The 21,336-nt window shown below is 40.9% G+C and overlaps 1 protein-coding gene across 3 annotated transcripts in view; it reads left to right on the top strand.

Annotated features, from left to right (window-relative positions):
• Nucleotides 1–21,336, top strand: part of LAMA2 (laminin subunit alpha 2) — a 1,287,603-nt gene that overhangs the window by 437,200 nt on the left and 829,067 nt on the right. For all 3 annotated transcript variants that reach the window (XM_077289387.1, XM_077289386.1, XM_077289385.1), the window contains exon 6: nt 19,581–19,670. In XM_077289387.1, the coding sequence (XP_077145502.1) occupies nt 19,581–19,670 (90 nt within the window). The remainder of the gene's footprint in view (nt 1–19,580; nt 19,671–21,336) is intronic.

Below are 21,336 nucleotides of genomic sequence, written 5' to 3'. Positions count from 1 at the left end.
ATATGTCTCAGAAGACTATTCCAAAGCTGGTTCAGCAAAACTCCTCCCTTTCTCTTCACCTAGACTGACACGTTTCTTACAATGTATGTGTTTAGGTAGATGCCTAGAGATGAGTAAAGGGGAGCAGTGTGGGGTTAAGCCACTGGAGATCCACAGCCACTATAACACTGGAGATCCACAGCCACAGCCACTATAACATGCAATCTAAATTTTAAAAAGTTTTATCTCTCAGTTGAGATTAATCTGCCCTTAAAATTATAGACTGTTTATGTCTTTGTCAGTGGGCAAACTTACAAAATCAGCAAGGGATCAAATACTTATTTCCCCCACTGTATATTGCCTTCTTTAACACAATGAACCAGTTTTCTTATTCTTCATGAAAACTTCATCAGTCTGTTATTTGTTAAAAAATATTGAACTTTTATTAAACAAAAAATAGGAGAGGAATTGATACGGCGCACCAACACCGTTGATAAAATGTTTAGCAGCTCCAGAATGTGCTCCATTTCCATTATAAATATTAGAAAGGTGCTCAGCTATTCTTTTTTTGAGTTTACGGATGGTACATCCAATGTAAATAATTTTGCAATGTGATCAATAAATGCAATGCACAACATATTGAGTGTCCAGCAACTATAATTGATTTTCAGGCATACTTAAATTGCAATGATTTAAATCTTTCATTCACGGGCAGTATTTTCAGCACTGAAATTTCCTTTTTTGATATTTTTTTGAAAGGTAATTCTGTTTCGCATTGTGTACATACCAGTTGATATAGAAATCAAAATTCAGGCAACACTTTACTTTTGTCATCTTCCTCACATCCACACCATACGTTGAAAGCCATTCCCTATGGGGAGTTTAATAGAGCCAGAAGGCTTTGTTCAGACATAAGTGCCCTTCTTCAGGAAAGCAAAGTTGTTAGAAAATGTTTGCGTGATAGGTGTTACAGCAATTTTAACATTAATCATGCTTTTAATAAGGTGCTAAATAACCCCAGATCATTATCACCTAAGAGATCTCGGCAGTATGTCAATAATAATTCCGCAATCATTTTTTCACGCCATATAGTCCCCAATATAATGAAATTAAGATAAAGATAATTGTCCAAAAATATTTACCTGTTTTAAATCAGGATGACAAATTGCGACAAATCATCGGGATGGGTTGTAGGTTTGTTGCTTGAAGAGGTCGCAGTCTGGCTAATTCTTTATCTCCTAGACTTTTTCAGCAGCCACGTACTCCAAAATCATGGTTATCTACCACAGGTTTTTATAAGTGTGCAGATGTAATGTCTGCACATTTGCCCTTCACAAAAAAAAAACATCTTTTCAATAGCCAGGTGGACATGTCCTTAATATTACATCTTTTATCAACTGTGATACTCAATATCGTTGATTAAATCCGCAAATAAAGCCGAACATACACAGCACAAAAGCCGGCGTTTCCCAATCTGTGTGACAGCGTGGGAAACACCAATGTAGTGCTTCTGAAAGATGTTGAAATCTTTCCCGCCGGTCAGAGAGCCATGGTTCCCACGCTGTCAGAAGACCTCCAGTCACTGGTGTCAGTTGATGGCACCACAGCTCCCATCAGCTGATACCCGCTGCCGCAAATAACAGAGCAGCAGCGGTAGGTGGGAATATTCATTAGTAGTACCTGCGCTGTAAATAAATAATTTTAAAAAAACCTGAGTGGGTTCCCCTATTTTTTGATAACCAGCCAGGCAAAACTCACAGCTGGGGCTTCAACCCTCAGCTGTCAGCTTCTGCAAGGTTGGTTATCAAGAATAGAGGGGTCCCCATGCCATATTTTTAATTATTTAAATATATAATTTAAAAAAATTGCATAGCATACCACCATTTTTGACAACCAGCCTTGCTAAAGCAGACAGCTGGTGGCTGGTATTCTCAGGCTGGTAAGGGGCCATGGATATTGCCCCCAGCCAAAAAATAGCAACACGCAGCTGACCAGAAAAGGCACATCTATTAGATGCGCCAATTCTGGCGCTTTGCCAGGCTCTTCCCACTTGCTGTGTAGTGGTGGCAAGTGGGTTTCATATTTGTGGGGTTGATGTCACCTTTATATTTTCAGGTGACATCGAGCCCATGGCTTAGTATTGGAGATCCGTATATAAAACCCCTGTACATTACTAATCCTATAGTTACATGGTAAATAGAGACGCAGCAAGAATAAAGTCCTTTATTAGCAATAAGACTAAATACAGTTTTCCATTTTAGTTAAAAATAACAAACACAGTTATACTCACCTAACGCCTAATTCCACCAAAGCCCTCGTTCTCCTGTAATAAAACTAAAATAAAAAAACAACAATTACCATAAATGTCTGACGTTCTGTCCCACACCATAATCCAAGCCTGGAGGATTAATAGTTTTCAACCTGGATGGTGACAAGATGCAACCGTTCAGGCTGAGAACCACTGGGGAATGAAATAATGCGAGAAGAGCCTCAGTGACCGGCAGTGACATTGAGGTTACATCTGGTCTCTGAGGCCGCATTCCCAGCTGGCCTGAACTGCTGTGACCTAGTGAAATCCCTGCTAGCACTGTGGGAAAAAGTCAGAGTTCACCACAATTCAAGCATAGTGGTTTCACAGCAAATCACCGTGAGAGGTTACTGAGCTTAAACTGCGGTGACCTCATCAATGATTTTTTCCCACAGTTCTGAGGTCATGGCAGTTTATTTTATTTTAATTTTATTACAGGTGGGTGTCATGCTGCTGAAATGCAGGTAGGTGCAGGTTCCACTAGATGCCAGTAGAGTGGAAGCAAGACTGTATCTAAACAGAGCTGGCCTGCAGTGCAATAGTGAGGCTACCACAGCAGCAGCAGATTAGTCAAACTAGCCAGGTAAAATCTTATGCTGTAGCGCAGTACCAAAGGATTAAGCAAACTCACAGTCAGAGACAGGCCAGGGAGTCAGTAACGGTCAGGAGCGGATTAGCCAAAAGACTAAAGACAGAAGCAGGTCAGGGAGTGAGTACATTGAAGGGAAACATGGAGTCAATATGGGAATAGGGGAAAACAGAGATACTGGTTCAGACAGCAATGCAGCAGGACAAATCAGAGCAATCAGAGTCAGCTACAGCAGTATTTGGCAAAAACTATAACAGACATTGCTGTCATGATTCTCAATGGCGAGAGAACATAGCCCAGCATATATGAGAACTAGCTCTTGGAAGATGGAAACTATACTGACCATGAACTAAACCTGCCGCACAACTAGAAGTGGCCGGGTAGCATGCCTACGTTTTTTAACCCTAGATGCCCAGCGCCAGCCGGAGAACTACCTAATCCTAGCAGAGGAAAAGACAGTCCTGGCTCACCTCTAGAGAAATTTTCCCAAAAGGCAGACAGAGGCCCCCACATATATTGGCGGTGATTTTAGATGAAATGACAAACGTAGTATGAAAATAGGTTTAGCAAAATCGAGGTCCGCTTACTAGATAGCCGGAAGACAGAAAGGACACTTTCATGGTCAGCAGAAAACCCTATCAAAACACCATCCAGAAATTCCTTTAAGACTCTAGCATTAACTCATAACACCAGAGTGGCAATTTCCGATCACAAGAGCTTTCCAGACCCAGTAACGAAACAGCAGCTGTGAACAGGAACAAAATGCAAAAACACACAAGGACAAAAGTCCAACTTAGCTGGGAGTTGTCTAGTAGCAGGAACAAGCACAGAAGGCTTCTGATTACATTGTTGACCGGCAAGAAACTGACAGAGGAGCAAGGTTATATAGCGACTCCCACATCCTGATAGGAGCAGGTGAACAGAGGGGATGATGCACACAAGTTCAATTCCACAAGTGGCCACCGGGGGAGCCCAGAATCCAATTTCACAACACATTGCCTACAGAAAGCAGTGGCGATAAATAGCAAACCTGAACAGAAACAGAGACTGAGAAAGGTTAACTCTTGACATGACCAGGCTGGGAAAAAGGGAAAACAGGACTCAAAACCTGGTCTGGATCATGACAGAGGGTTTCAGTGGAATTAAGAGTTAGGTGAGTATAACTGTGCTTGTTATTTTTAAATAAAATTGAAAACTGTTTCCATGTAACTATAGGATTAGTAATGGATAGGTGCCTTATATACAGCTCTTCATTAGTAACCCGTGGGCTTGATGTCAGCTGACAAAAGGTGACATCAGCCCCACAAATTTGAACCCACTTGCCACCACAAAAAGGGCAAGTGGGAAGAGCTGGGCAAAGCACCAAAATTGGTGCATCTACTCGATGTGCCTTTTCTGGGTGACTGTGGGCTGCTATTTTTAGACTGGGGGCAATATCCATGGCCCATTACCAGCCTGAAAATACCAGCCCCCAGCTGTCTGCTTTAACAAGGCTGGCTGTCAAAAATGGGGAGGACGTCATGCCATTTTTTAAATTATTTATTTAAATAATTAAAAAATATGGTATGGGGACCATTTTATTCTTGTTAACCAGCCTTGCTGAAGCTGACAGCTGAAGTTTGCAGCACCCAGCTGTGAGTTTTTCCTGTCTGGTTATCAAAAATACAGGGGAACCCATGCAGGTTTTTTTTTTAATTATTTATTTACAGTGCAGGAGTGGTTAATGAAGGCTGGCATCACACTACCATAGAGTATGGGCCAGTACTTTGTGAGAAAACATCGCATAGCACTTGGCCCAACGTTAGGGTATGTTCAAACTGGTCGTTTTGCTGCGTTCTTAGGCTGTCTTTTTAATGCTAATTTTCAGCGGCTTTTTACAGTACCAGCAAAGTCTATGAGATTTCAGAAATCTCATGCACACACACACTGTTTTTTTTGTCATCAGGATTTTGTGATTTGCAGTGTTTTTTTTACATAGAGCATGACAATTCTTTTAGCATTTTTGCAGCATTTTTCACCCATTGACTTGAATGGGTGGTAAAAAAAATGCTGCAAATATGCAGGTTGACTTTTCTTGCAGCGTATGTGCTGCAGAAAAGTCAAGGACAGCAGGATGTGACCTCACAGTCATCGCCACTACGGATGGCAAGCTGCATGATGCATGCATACAGCCTGACATCCTGCAGAGAAGACCCAAACCCCATTCACTTCAATGGGGGGGCCTGACAATAGAGTATCTCACAATCTGTCATATACATGAAAGCATGGCAAATATGGCCTCTGATTGGCGCGGAAACCATCCTCGCCGGTCAGAGAGCTGCGGGTCCCACGCTGTCAAAAGACAGCGCAAGCGCTCAGCTGTGATACGAGGATTGAAGTTTACCTCTGTCACTGGTGTCACCTGAAGGGACAACAGCAACCATCATCTGATACCTGTTGCCCCTAATAAAAGTTAGAGCAGGAGTGGATGATGGGGATATTCATCAGCCACTCCTGCGCTGTAAGAAAAAATAAAAATAAACCTGCGTGGGTTCTCTCCTATTTTTGATAACCAGCCAGGCAAAATTCACAGCTGGAGGCTGCAACCCTCAGCTGTCAGCGTTAGCAAGGTTGATTATAAAGAATAGAGGGGTCCTCAAGCTGTTTTTTAATTATTGAAATAAATAATTGAAAAAACAGGGTGGGGTCCAAAAATGGGGTGGAGAACCCTCCATTGTTGACAACCAGCCTTGCTAAAGCTGACAGCTGGGGGCTGGTATTCTCAGGCTGGTAAGCGGCCACGGATATTGACCCCCAACCTAAAAATAGCAGCACGCCGCTGCCAGAAAAGGCACATCTATTAGATGGTTTATTACAGGAGAGCGAGAGCTTTGGTGGAATTAGGCGAGGTTGTAATGGTTGTATGGTATCATTAAGATTATTAAAGGAGTCTGTGTCTTTTTTAATTAAAGGACTTTATTCTTGGTGTGTGCTTTTATTCAATGTGACTATGAGGTTAGTAATTGGGACGTCTTATTGACGCCTCTCCATTACTAACCTCGGGGCTTGATGTCACCTGACAATACAAAGGTGACATCAACCCCCCCAACTAGCACCCCACTTGCTACTGCTACAGGGAAAGTGGGAAGAGTGAGGCTAAGTGCCTGAATTGGCACATCTTAGAGATGGTCTTTTTTGGGGGCAGCTGAAAGATGATGTTTTTAGCCTGGGGGCCAATGTCCATGGCTCATTCCTAGGCTATTAATATCAGCCCGCAGCAGTTTGCATATCCTTTGCTGGTTGTTGATTATTTTAAGAGCCAATAAAGGCTAAGAACTGTATTTTCCGCTTTGTAAGACGCACTTTTATTTCCCCCAAATTGGGGGGGAAATGGGGGTGCATCTTACAATTGGAATGGTGAAAAAAATAGGGAAAAAGTGAAGGAATCTCTTACTGTGGTGCTGACAGTGGCTGTGGTGCTGACAGCGGCTGTGGAGCAGGTGGGCTGGCAGAAGGCAGGGTCATCTGGCTGCCTGGAGCTGGGGGTGGCGTGGTTTTCTCTGGTGTTTGGGCGGCACAGTGCAGGGCAGCGCCATTGCATTTCTGGTATCCAGAGTTTCCAGTTTCCAGAATAAGCGCCTGTGCCTACCACACAGGACTTCAAGAAAAAGGCAGCCGAACCAGTGCATGCGCAGATGGAGCTCTCGGTCACTTAGTTCTCGATCTGTTCATGCGCTGCAGTAGTTCTCGGCAAATACTAGCTGGCAGCAGAGTGAATTCTGGGATCTGCTGCACACAGAGCCCTAAAGCAGAGGAGGGAAAGAAGCATGATTCTCCTCCTCCTATGCAGGGATAGATATTGATTGGTGGAGGGAACTGTTGCTGAGCTGCCTCCACCAATCAGATATCTGTCCCTGCACAATGTATAGTGTGTCATCCGCAGATCCCCCATAGCAGTGAGTCACCACAGATCTCCCATAACAGTGTATCACCCGCAGATTCCCCGTAACAGTGCGTCACCACAGATCCCCAATAACACTGTGTCATTCACAGATCCTCCCATAAGTGTGTACCCTGCAGATCCTCCATAACAGTGCATCACCACAGATCCCCATAACAGTGTGACTTCCGCAGATCCTCCCATAAGTGTGTACCCTGCATAAACCCCATAGCAGTGCGTCACCACAGATTCGCCATAACAATGCGTCATCCATACGTTTTTTGCACCCTATTTGGCGCAAAATATTTTTTTCTTATTTTCCTCCTCTAAAAACTAGGTGCGTCTTATAATCAGGTGCATCTTATAAAGCAAAAAATACGATATACAGCTGTGAGATGATATTCATAGCCAGGGAAGCTCGACTGGTATTTCCCTCTTCCCAGGCTATAAACATTGGCTCTAATCCATCAGCTTTCCCTCTTCTGGTTATGAAAATTACGCAGGAGCCCATGCCATTTTTTTTCAGAAAAATAATCTTTTATTAATTACATGTACAGTAAGCTGCGCACAGTGTACTAATTATATTTGTCACTGACATCTATATATCTACCTATTCTATATGTATTTACTGTATGTAATCCTTCTCTTCTATCCTGTTCACTCCTGCTGTGATTTTACACTACTGCGGCTGCTGAATTGCTGGCTTTTCTTCTATCTATTTATGTAATATATATACACATATATATATATATATGTGTGTGTCACTGGCATCTATATATATATATATATATATATATATATATATATATATATATATATATTCTATGTGTATATATCTATTCTATCTATTCTATTCTAGCATGTCATGCTGTGAGTTTACTGAATGCGGCACATGAATTACCTACTTTTATTCTATCTTTTACTGAATATTACCGACTTTTTTCGATTTTAAGAAAAATGCTCGTGTTACCAATCACAAATTTATGTTTGGCGATCGTTTCTCGGACATATTCGCTCATCTCTAAACAAATCTATCACAATAGCCAATAGATTTTGTCTGAATATGGAAGAATATCAAAATGTGTTACAGTTCAGCTTGAAAATCCATCACTACATATTAAGCTTTTTCTGATTTGTTTGATGGTGAGCTGGGCATTTAACTTGGTGATTACAGTTCTGTCTTTGTCGAAGGTTTGTGTATTTGTCACCGTTCTATGTGATATGAATGAGGATCATATAAAGGGCAGGCAGAAAAAATGGTAATAAATCAGTCTGCAAGAACAGGTTCACTGATCCACAATACTGATGGAATTTATTGATACCGCATTCAACCTTCCAAGGAACCAGCTTAACAGGGTCATCACAATTTATCGGCCTCTCTTCCTTTGCATTTTTGCCAGAATCCGTCTTCTATCTTCTGTCCTGGGCATTTTCATATGGATAATATTATATTTGCATAATCAGACGTCAATGCTCGGAGACAGTCATAAATGATAAAATATTCCATCTTTGAGAATCTGTGGCTTGTATAAGAGAATGAAACTGTTCTTCCTTCATAAAGGAAACACACTTAAATATTTCCTTGACATTTCGTTTTTAGAATGTTTGCTTCAGTTTACATTAGAGATGTATGTTATTTAATTTGCTTTTTTTTCCACGTTTCTGGGGTGAAATGTGAGTTGAATTTTTTTTCCCATTTTATCATAGGTTTTGATTTTTCAAAATGTATGTCAGAATTAAAAGAAGCATAAATATTCCTTGTGCTCCAGATATTATCATTTGTGAGATTTTCCAACATGGAAATAGCTCTTTGTAGTATAAGTATGGAGAGTTTCTTTCTAATGTATTTCCTAAGCTCAATAAAATTGCAGAATTCCTCTGTTGGAACATTCTGAAATGTTTTAGGGAATAGAAGTTTATAATTGATTTTTTTTTTGGACCTGTAAATCGAGCAGAACAGTTTAAGTTTCCAAATTTTTCCCATTTATCAATAGGAAAATTAAGAAGGGCAGCATGAAATAGAGATAGGGCAAATTTATTTAATGGATAGCTGCTTTTGTAATTTTTTGCAATATTATATAATTTGCTTCGTAATATAATAGTGAATTTTAATAGTATGGTCTCTGGTAATGTAAGGGAACGATCTAGTAATTGTGAAGTGATAAGTATATCTAGAGGATAATTTCCACTGCGTCCTTTTTCAATTTCTGTCCAGCTGGTTTTCCCCTTACCTACGAACCATTTTCTGATTTGAATCATAATAATAGCTTCAGAATAAGCCTGGAAATTTGGTAGGGCTATTCCCCCTTTGCTTTTATTTTTGGTTAGTAACATATTTGCAATTCATTGACAGTTGTTTATGAAGGGATTTAATCCATATTTCTGGGACTTGAATCAGACTTTTTCTGAAAATACAGTGTAATTTGGTTAGTATAATAATTTTGTAGAGAATAACCCTACCCAGCCACGAATTGTTAGATTTATCAAAGTTGCCAATTCTTATTTGGATTTGCTTTTGCAATATGTTTAAGTACTCATCTCGGATTTTATGTAAATCGTTAGTGATTTTGATTCCTAAATGATTTTTCTCATGAATAGTGTTGAGTAGTGTTGAGCATTCCGATGCTGCAAGTATCGGGTATCGGCCGATACTTGCTGTATCGGAATTCCGATACCGGGATTCCGATACTCTTGTGGTATCGGGTATCGGGTATCGCAACAACATTAATGTTAAAATGTGTAAAAGAGAGAATTAAAATAAAAAATATCGCTATACGCACCTCTCCGACGCAGCCGGGACTTCAGCGAGGGAACCGGCAGCGTTGTTTGTTTAAAATTTGCGCTTATACTTGGTTACGTGAATTCCCGGCTTGTGATTGGTCAGGTCAGCCATGTTGCCGGGACGCGGACCAATCACAGCAAGCCGTGACAAAATTACGTCACGGCTTGCTGTGATTGGTCCGCGTCCCGGCAATATGGCCGCCCTGACCAATCACAAGCCGTGACGTCACGGGAGGCTGGACACGCGCCCATTTTAAAATGAGCGCGTCCAGCCTCCCGGCTTGTGATTGGTTGACCGCGGCGCAACCAATCACAAGCCGTGACGTCACGGGAGGCTGGACACGCGCCCATTTTAAAATGAGCGCGTCCAGCCTCCCGGCTTGTGATTGGTTGACCGTGGCGCAACCAATCACAAGCCGTGACGTCACGGGAGGCTGGACACGCGCCCATTTTAAAATGAGCGCGTCCAGCCTCCCGGCTTGTGATTGGTTGACCGCGGCGCAACCAATCACAAGCCGTGACGTCACGGGAGGCTGGACACGCGCCCATTTTAAAATGAGCGCGTCCAGCCTCCCGGCTTGTGATTGGTTGACCGCGGCGCAACCAATCACAAGCCGTGACGTCACGGGAGGCTGGACACGCGCCCATTTTAAAATGAGCGCGTGTCCAGCCTCCCGTGACGTCACGGCTTGTGATTGGTCAGGGCGGCCATATTGCCGGGACGCGGACCAATCACAGCAAGCCGTGACGTAATTTCGTCACGGCTTGCTGTGATTGGTCCGCGTCCCGGCAACATGGCCGACCTGACCAATCACAAGCCGGGAATTCACGTAACCAAGTAATAGCGCGAATTTTAAACAAACAACGCTGCCGGTTCCCTCGCTGAAGTCCCGGCTGCGTCGGACAGGTGAGTATAGCGATATTTTTTATTTTAATTCTTTCTTTTACACATTTATATGGTTCCCAGGGCCTGAAGGAGAGTTTCCTCTCCTTCAGACCCTGGGAACCATCAGGAATACCGTCCGATACATGAGTCCCATTGACTTGTATTGGTATCGGGTATCGGTATCGGATTGGATCCGATACTTTGCCGGTATCGGCCGATACTTTCCGATACCGATACTTTCAAGTATCGGACGGTATCGCTCAACACTAGTGTTGAGCATTCCGATACCGCAAGTATCGGGTATCGGCCGATACTTGCGGGTATCGGAATTCCGATACCGAGATCCGATACTTTTGTGGTATCGGGAATCGGTATCGGAATTAATATCAATGTGTAAAAGAAAGAATTAAAATAAAAAATAGGGATATACTCACCTCTCCGACGCAGCCTGGACTTTACCGCTGTAACCGGGAGCCGTTGTACCTAAAAATGCACGCTTGAAGGGCCTTAGATGACGTCACGGCGCTCTGATTGGTCCGTAGCGGTTGCGTGACCGCTACGGACCAATCACAAAGCAGTGACGTCACCTAAGGTCTTTCAAGCGCTTGAAAGACCTTAGGTGACGTCACTGCTTTGTGATTGGTCGCGTAGCGGTCACGCGACCGCTACGCGACCAATCAGAAGCTGCGGACATCTTCTAAGGTATTTCAAGCGCTTGAAAGACCAAAGGAGACGTCACGGCTTTGTGATTGGTCGCGTAGCGGTCACGCGACCGCTACGGACCAATCAGAGCGCCGTGACCTCATCTAAGGCCCTTCAAGCGCGCATTCTTAGGTACAATGGCTCCCGGTTACGGCTGTAAAGTCCAGGCTGCGTCGGAGGGTGAGTATATCCCTATTTTTTATTTTAATTCTTTCTTTTACACATTGATATGGATCCCAGGGCCTGAAGGAGAGTTTCCTCTCCTTCAGACCCTGGGAACCATACAGGATACCGTCCGATACTTGGTGTCCCATTGACTTGTATTGGTATCGGTATCGGATTAGATCCGATACTTTGCCGGTATCGGCCGATACTTTCCGATACCGATACTTTCAAGTATCGGACGGTATCGCTCAACACTACTCATGAATAAGAAACCTCCCTTTCCATTAATTGTTTTAATTGGGAATCTAAGAAAAAAATTTAAATTTTGGGAAATAACTCATAGTGAGTAATGAAATTAACATGTCATGCACAAATAAACAAACTGCATGTTGTCTATAAAATTAAGTGGGATTCCCTTTCTGAGGTCTTGGGTTCTGATAATTTCAGCAAAGGGATCCATTACGAGATCAAATAAGATTGGAGATAATGGACATCTTCTATGTGAACCATTAGTAATAGTAAAGGTTTTAGAGAGTAAATTGTTAACATGAATCTTTGCTGAAGGGCATGATTAAAGAGCAGTTTTAAATTTAAGAATTTGTCCTTGAAATCATTCATTGATAATGGAATCCCAGTCTATGCAATCAAATGCCTTTTTGGCATCTAAAGATGGTAGTATGGAGGGGATTTTTGTTTTCCACATATGTAAATAAATTTAAAATTCTTCTTGTGGCATCTGAGGCTTTTCTTCGCTTTGAATCCACTTGTCCCCCCCCCCGCTATTCCCCGGCCTCTCCCCTCTGTTAATCACTTCACTGGCTCAACATTGTCCAGAGACTCTAGTACAAAAGCCTAACCATGAAATACAAAGCCATCCATAACCTGTGTCCTTCATACATCTGTGACCTCGTCTCCTGGCACTTTCTTGCACGCAACCTCCGATCCTCACAAAATCTCCTTCTCTACTCCCCTCTTATCTCCTCTTCCCATAATCGCATACAAGTTTTCTCTCGCGCATCACCCCTACTCTGGGACTCTACCACAACACATCAGTCTCTCTCCTACCATCGAAACCTTCAAAAAGAACCCGAAGACCTACCTCTTCCAACAAGCTTACAACCTGCAGTAACCACCAATCGACTAAACTGCTGTACGACCAGCTCTACCCTCATCTACTGTATCCTCACCCATCCCTTTTATATTGTGAGCCCTCGTGGGCGGGGTCCTCTCTCCTACTGTACCAGTTGTGACTTGCATTGTTTAACATTATTGTACTTATTTTTATTATGTATACCACTCCTCACATGTAAAGCGCAATGGAATAAATGGCATAATAATAATAATAATAATAATAACAATAATATAGGCATGATTTTAATTAATCTTTCAGATATTTGTTTAGCATATATTTTTATGTCTATATCTAAAAGAGATATCAGCCTGTAGTTCAACATCTCCTCAGAATTACTATTTCGTTTAGGTATAACAACAATGGTGGCAATTAGGGATTTCTTTGGGAATATGCCATCATTGGTGGCTTGATTAACTCCCTCACGACATGCACATTATATGTACTGCATATGTCACAGCTCTTCCTTTGACGTGAGCTCCGGCGCTGAGCCCACATCTTTCCCTGCGCATATCAGCTGATTTGAACAGCTGACATGTGCCACTAACAGCTGAGGGTGGAAACGCGATCCACCTGAGGCTCTTAACCTGTTAAATGCTGCTGTCAATCTCTGACAGAAGCCAGAAGCACGTCACTAATCACGTCCGTCGGCACCCGTGTCACAAGACTGTATGTCACCGATGGGTTGGCTTGACAATCAGGGGTCTGCAGCAATCCCTTGAAGTTGACATAGCTGGATTGCTATGAGTGCCACCCAGTGGTTGGCGCTCATAGCAAGTGAGCATGTTTGCTACATGCAGCAGGGTTGCAGCCCTGCTCTATGTAGCACAAGCGATATGATGATTGCTGCTTCTAGTCTCCAATGAAGACCATTGAAGCAAGTATAAATTAAAAAAATATTGAATATTTTAAAAAACACAGTAAAAGTTCAAATCACCCCCTATTCACCCCATCCAAAATAAAACAATTTTAAAAAAATACATATTTGGTATTGCCACATTCAGAATTGCCAGCTCTATCAATGTATAAAAAGAATCCTATCTGTAAACGGCGTAACGAAAAAGAGTTAAAACTCCAGAATAACTTTTTTGGTCAACGCAGCATTAAAATGCAATAACAGGCAATAAAAATTATATCTACATGAAAAATTTTATCAATTGAAATGTCAGCTCGGTACGCAAAAAATAAGCCCTCACCAGCCCCATCACAAAAAATGGAGACGCTACAGGTGTCTGGAAATTACACAATTTTTTTTAAACAAATTTTGGATTTTTTTTCACTACTTAAATAAAAAACAACCGATACATGTTTGGTATCTATGAACTCAATGGAAGGTCAGTTTTAGTATTTGGTGATAATGGTAAAAAAATATAAAAAACATTTATATAAATGCACAATTTCACCGCATTTGGAATTCTTTTTTCACATTTTCCAGTAGATGATATGGTAAAACTAATGGTGTCTTTCAAAAGTACAACTCGTCCTGCAAAAAGTAAGTCCTCACATGGCCTTATTGAATGCAAAATATAAAATTTATGGCTCTGGGAAGCAGGGGAGCAAAAAGCAGAAACACAAAAACAAAAATGGGCTTCGGTGTGAAGGGGTTAAACATAGACGTTAGGTGGGTGGAGAGATGATGTCAATATAATTTATAATATTCATTGGGTATTCCATCAGGTCCATTTTCTTGATGGCAATATCAGTTTCATTAGTAGAACAAAATAAATGATTAAATTCCCCCTTCTCTAAGTTTAATTGCGAGATTTAACTTTTGAAAGGAATTGATTTAAGGATCCCTCTAAGTACTGCCTTATGGGTATTCCAAATAGTAGGGGAAACATTTTGTGTAGTATTACCAAAAATTACCAATTTTTAATCTATAGGGTGAGGAGTGAAGCAAAAGGAAATTACATATCCATGTTTTGAAATAGCCATTTGATGATGAAGATTTTAAGCAAATTTTTATGGGAGGACGGTCTGAACAAGAGATGCTACCTATTTTAATTTTTGAAGAGTGTGTATGTTTGTCAGAACCATGTCTATTTTTGAAAAGGTCTTGTGATTGTCAGAATAATATGAATACCCCCTTGAGATAAAGTTTAAACATCTAAATATGTATGAATAAATCCTGTAACTGAATACCTTGAGTTCCCAAGCCTGAAAAATAGGGATACTAAAAGTTCAGCAAGCTCTGCATTAAGACCTGGAATTAAGACATTGTAGGAAAAAAAAGATAAAACATGGAGAACAAGAAATTGTTAATTTGCACAGTAAAACTGTTATGTATCCACTCACGATTAGAACATAAAATGGATTTACTCCGAGGGGTCTTCTTTTCTTCCTTGTTCTGGATTATGACCATTCTCTGAGATCTTGGGGCATTTTTAAAAAGTTTAAGAAGACTATGAGTCTAGTAGGAAAACTCCATTTATATTAAATGATATTAGCTCTTAAAGGGAACCTGTCAGCAGATTTTGCTGCTATAAGATCCGGCACTGCCTTTCAGGGCTTATTTACAGCATTCTATAATGCTGTAGATAAGCCCCCGATCCGACCTGCAAGTGAAGAAAAATAAGATATATTATACTCACCCGGGGGCGGTCCGGTCCAATAGGTGTTGCAGGTCTGGGTCTGGCGACTCCCATCTTCTTGCAATGCCACCTCTTGCTTCTTCATCGCTCCCCAGCATCGCGCTCCTGCGCAGGTGTTACTTCTCTGCCCTATTGAGGGCAGAGTAAAGTACTTCAGTGCTCAGGCGCTAGGAAAGGTCAGAGAGGCCCAGCGCCTGTGCACTGCAGTACTTTACTCTGCCCTCAACAGTGCAAAGAAGTACGCCTGTGCAGGAGCGCCGATGCTGGGGAGCAATGAAGAAGGAGGAGGGTATCATCACAAGAAGATGGAAGGTGCTGGACCCGGACCTGCTACACTCATCAGACCAGACTGCCCCCGGGTGAGTGTAATATAACTTAATTTTCTTCACTTGCAGGTCGGACTGGTTGCATATCTACAGCATTATAGAATGCTGTAGATAAGCCCTGAATGGCAGTGGCCACATCTAATAGCAGCAAAATCTGCTGACAGGTTCCCTTTAAGATGCTAGTTATGCCAGCAAAGGATTTGATAGCGGGTGTCTTTTCAGAAGTCTGGAAGTGTTTTTTATTGACTGGTAATGAGGGAGATTTTTATTTTTCCTTAGGTAGTCCAGAAGGTGGCCCTTTGTTTGGAAGTAGTTTATTCTCATTTTCATGGAGGGTCTCTTGGTAGAAAACTAGGTTTGGTAGCCTATGGGCTCTATCTATTGTCAGTTAGGCATTAGGAACTGATGGGAGTGTGTTATGTATTAAATCTTCACTATATGAAGCCAGTTCTGATGGTGAAACATTTTCTGGTATTGTCATAAATTTTAGATTGTTCTGCCTGTTACAGTCCTCTAGATCTGTAAATTTTAACTTTAGTGTTTTAACTTTGCTCTATGAAAAGAATGATCCTTTTCCAAAACAGTTTGTTTGTCAGAAACGGATTTTACTTTTTTTATTATCTCTGTTTCCCTTTATGCCACTTGCCAGCTTCTTTCATTTATTCTTTGCTTGAGATCAACCTAATGTGAACGATGAGTCCATATCAGTAGGGTTAGCACTGGAAGTATATGCAATGATATTATCGGGCAGTTCCTCATTTTTGTAATAAGTTCCCCTTGGAGCTGCGCTGTATGCCCAATATCCAGAGCCTAGGCTATTAATCAGCGCTATTGCAGCACGTTGCTAATGTCTGTGAGGAAGGGATTCCCCAAGTGCAGGAACTTTTCCTGTGCTTGTAAGTAGTCCGGCTACTGAATGACATTGGAGTTGCCAGCTCTATTGATAGCAGTGCACTCTGTGTCATTAGTGCACCGTGCGGTGCTTCGCCGGAGTAGCGGAAGTTTACTCACTGCTGCTTCAGTGATTCCTGTCAGTGCTGAGCTTTTTCTTTCAACAGTGAGTGTCTTTCTTTTTGCCTCAAGTGGAGGTGGTGGTCCCATTGGATCTTGATGAGGGGATCCATTGGTAGGGTCAGGAGTAGGTTGAAGGTCTGCGGTACTTCTTTTGGATGTCCCTATCATAGGAGGAGGAGAGAAAGTACTCACTGAGGTGATTCTATTAAGTGGCCAGGATGGCAATGGAGCAGGATTGTATTCCCTTTTCCTGTTGAATGGAATATGTCAAGGAATATCCAAATGAGTCCAGATTTTCCCAAAAGGATCCAGAGAGGGTCTTGAAGGTCTTAGGTATAAGATGGCAGGTCGAGGTCTTTTTTTGTCACTTAATGAAGGTATTCCAGGCTAGGTAATAGCAGAGCTTTAGCAGAGTGTGACCATACTCCTGCACTCTCAGGCTACACTCCCCCAGATGCAGCATATTTTTGCTGCTTTCATAAAGCTGTGTTCTATATTGCAAACACAGTTGATGGGATTTATAGAAATACCATGCCCACTGTACTTCTTTTTAACTCTGTATAAACTGACCTGCAGTGCCGGTTTGCGAGCCGCACCATGTTAATTTCTGCAGCAGAGACCCTTGCATTCTTTCCGTGAATAGACTGTCATTAAATGCAGTAAATACGCAAAGTTCTAAATGACAAAGTGCAATGTAGAATGCAGCATTTTGGATCTAGAGAAAATATGCTGTCTCCAAAACACTACTATTCCTGATCGTGGGCACATACTGTACCCTTAAAAAGATTTTTTTTTAGAAAATATGAAGCTTGGGAAATATTATGTTGCAAAATCACAAGTTAAAGTTTTTAGTCAAATACTTTTTTTTAACATACAGAGATGCTTCCATTTTTTTTGTTATGTTATGGCAGCTATTTTAACAAACATGAAGAGAGGAAAGGTATGCAACTACATTGATTTTCACCTTTGTTGCATTTCAAAAATGGATGAGCAATTCTTAATTACTATTCTTTAAACACTGATTCAAAAATGACAACTAATAAGGCTGCTCACTTCTGTCAAAATAGCTGCCACATGCCAGTGTGTCCATAAGTAATCTACTATATAATTGTCTAAAGGGTACTTCCGTCTGTCTGTCTGTCTGTCTTTCTGTCTGTCACGGATATTCATTGGTTGCGGCCTCTGTCTGTCATGGAAATCCAAGTCGCTGATTGGTCGCAACAAAACAGCCACGACCAATCAGCGACGGACACAGTCCGGAAGAAAATGGCCTCTCCTTACTCCCCGCAGTCAGTGCCTGGCACCCGCATACTCCCCTCCGGTCACCGCTAACACAGGGTTAATGCCGGCGGTAACGGACCGCGTTATGCCGCGGGTAACGCACTCCGTAACCGCTGCTATTAACTCTATGTGTCCCCAACTTTTTACTATTGATGCTGCCTATGCGGCAACAATAGTAAAAAAATGTAATGTTAAAAATAATAAAAAAACAAAAAACCTGCTATTCTCAAACTCCGTAGTCCGCCAAGCCGCACGCGCCTGCCGCCATCTTCCGTTGCCGGAGATGCATTGCAAAGTTACCCAGAAGACTTAGCGGTCTCGCGAGACCGCTAAGTCATCTGGGTAATTTCGCAATGCATCCTGGGAATGGAAGATGGCGGCAGCAGCGCGCGTATCGCCGGAGCTTCGGTGGATGCCAGCGGGTGAGTATATAACTATTTTTTATTTTAATTATTTTTTTAACAGGGATATGGTGCCCACACTGATGTATACTATGTGGGCAGTGTTAGATACAGTGTGGCTGCTATATACTACATGGGCAGTGTTATATACTGCGTGGGCTGTGTTCTATACTGCGTGGGCTGCATTAAATACTGCGTGGGCTGTGCTATATATTATGTGGCCACTGTTATATACTGCATGGGCAGTGTTATATACTATGTGGGCTGTGTGATATACTCCGTGGGCTGTGCTATATACTGCATGGGCTGTGCAATAAACTATGTGGCCACTGTTATATACTGCATCGGCAGTGTTATATACTATGTGGCTGCTATATACTGCATGGGCTGTGCTTTATATTATGTGGCCAGTGTTATATACTGCGTGGCCTGTGTTATATACTACGTAGCCTGTGTTATATACTGCGTGGCTGCTATATACTGCGTGGGCTGTGTTATATAGTACGTGGCTGTGTTATATGCTGCATGGCCACTGTTATATATTGCGTGGCCTGTATTAACGCATCGGGTATTCTACAATATGTATGTGTATAGCAGCCACATAGTATATAGCACAGGCCATGTAGTATTTGTCTGCTATATACTACCTGGCTCCTATATACTACGTGGCCTGTGCTATATACTATGTGGCTGCTATATACATACATGCATACATATTCTAGAATACCCGATGCATTAGAATCTAGTACCAATATAAACACCAAAGTTTGGCTACAGCCACAATATATTATCATTTTTTAAATTCTGTCTAGAACTCCCTTTTCATTTTCATTCATGGTTACCATTGTAATTCTGATAATATAAAATATTCACTTTTGCATTATTATTAACCTTAAAGCACCACTCCAGCTTTTTTATTGCACTGCTGAAGTGGTGCTTTAAATGTAATACCCCTGCCCCATCTCACACTCACCTGCTGCCACCTTCATCATTTTCCAGCGTTGCTCCCTTCATTCTCCAACAAAAAGTGACCTATCAGCAGCTCCAGTGTTTCATGAACCTGCACGGGCGTCACTTTTCAATACAAGTCTATGAGAGCTTAGTTCTGGATCTCATAGACTTACATTGAGACCTTGTAATGAAACTTCTGACATCCAGCCAGTCAGACGCTGCACTCACAAGATGGCATCGCTGGACTGAAGCGGCACCAAAAATGGTGAAGACGCCGGAGGGTGAGCATGTGACCAGGGCAGGGGGCTTACATTTAATGTGACGTTCCAGTGGTGTAATAAAAAAACCCTGCAGTGGTGCTTTAATTGAAGCCCTTTATGTTAGGGAATTGCCAGCCTCTATGTTGTCTGACTGTAGAAAGTCCATAGATGACAACCCAATTTTTACTCATGTACATTGGCAGGGATGCATATTAAAACTGTAAAATTAGAGTAAATGAAATCACATTGTAGCATATGTTATTTGCTAAGCATTCATGTCAATTTTCTTTTCTTTCAGTATTTCTACTCCATAAAAGATATTTCTGTAGGCGGCATGTGCATCTGCTATGGTCATGCAAGGGCTTGTCCGTGGGATCCAAAGTCTAATGTGAGTAAATTAGTAGAATATAATATAACATATTAACAGTATGTTTTTATCTTATTTTTCTACTCATGTAAAAGGAAGAATCTCAAGCAATATAATTTTATAATACCATGGTGTATTTTAAAAGAGAAAAATGTGACACTTGTATAATTTGTACAGAAGAATGGACAAACAGAACTTTTCAATAAAAAAACATTATTCAAGCTAAATAGAGACATATTACTCCAGAAAGTAAAATAACCAGCATTTGCACATTTATTTGCAATTATTTTCTTTTTACATAAAAGGGCATTATCTTAAAATGTTGTTTTAACATTTAAATGCCAGCTCTCAAAGTACTATAAAAGAAATAATGTATTAAAAATCAACAATAAAATACACATACATTGAAACAAATTCAAATAAGAGTGAGATTGCCCATACAGAAAAAACAGAATATACTGTATATGGATTACTTTACTGTGTATCACAGCATCCTAATATATATCTTCCAATAACTCATTGCATACAATTGCGAAACATTATTCATGGCAATTATAACTAAAAAGCACCATAAGTCTACACTAAAAATACACATACATTTACATTGAAAAGTGTATATCAAACAATGTAGGTCAAAACAATATATATCACAAAAATACATATTTATGAAGAGCCAGTCCAAGGGGAATAGTTATTAAATATTCTTCATTCATTATGGGGCACTCGCAAGGCTGACTACACTTTTCGGTCCTGGCTGTATGCTTAATAATGTTTGATATTAGTTTGCTTTTAGTTGATTAAATGCACTGTTCTTTTTATTCTTGGATTAAACCCAATTCAAGCAAAATGCGATAGATTTTGCCACCTAATGTTATCGCGGCACAGCCATTGGTTTTATTGTGGTTTTTCATTTGATATTACTGTTTGTGACCAACTATTCACTCTCAGTTCTCTTGTGTGTAATAAACATAACCAAGTTTCTTTTCTCTATTTCCACTTTTTTGTTTGCATATTCCACCAACATTTGCATTTCATTCAATTCAAACACAAACTCATTTTCTAAAGAGTTGGAACATTTAAAGAACACAAAATTCAATGGTTTGGATTTCTCTTATAGCCATATTTTATTTTCAACAGAAGATAGAACACAAATTAGAAGGAGAAAGTTAGAGATTTTTCCATATCATTTAAACATTATTTAATTTAAAAATTGATTGCAGAAACACATCTTAAAAAAGTTGGGAAATAGTTGATAAAAGATTGGAAAAGTATGTACTACTAAAATAGCTGGAGGGTCATTTTTTGACTGTCTATAAAAAGTGCATGTTGGGAAGGCATAATTTCTCAGAAGCCAATATGGTCAGCTGCTAACCATTCTGTGGAAAACTGTATGTAAAAATTGTGGAACAATTGCAGAAAAATGTTCAATGTAAAACTGCAAATACTTTGAATATCCCACTATATTCAGTATACAGTATATAAAATTCTCAAAAGATTCAAAGATTCTTTTGAAAGCCATGTGTGCAAGATACAAAGCCAACAGTCAATATTGGATGCTTGTGATTTATGGGTATTCAGGCAGCACTGCATTAAAAACAGGCATGATGATTTGTTTGTCGAAATCACTGTATGGGCTCAGGAATATTTCCAGAAATCATTAACTGTGAACACAGTTCATAATATAATC

Source organism: Ranitomeya variabilis, chromosome 2 (genome assembly GCF_051348905.1).
Source record: "Ranitomeya variabilis isolate aRanVar5 chromosome 2, aRanVar5.hap1, whole genome shotgun sequence".
NCBI lineage: Eukaryota > Metazoa > Chordata > Amphibia > Anura > Dendrobatidae > Ranitomeya > Ranitomeya variabilis.
The sequence above is the reverse complement of the archived record's forward strand: the minus strand, read 5'-3'. Positions and strand labels throughout refer to the sequence as shown.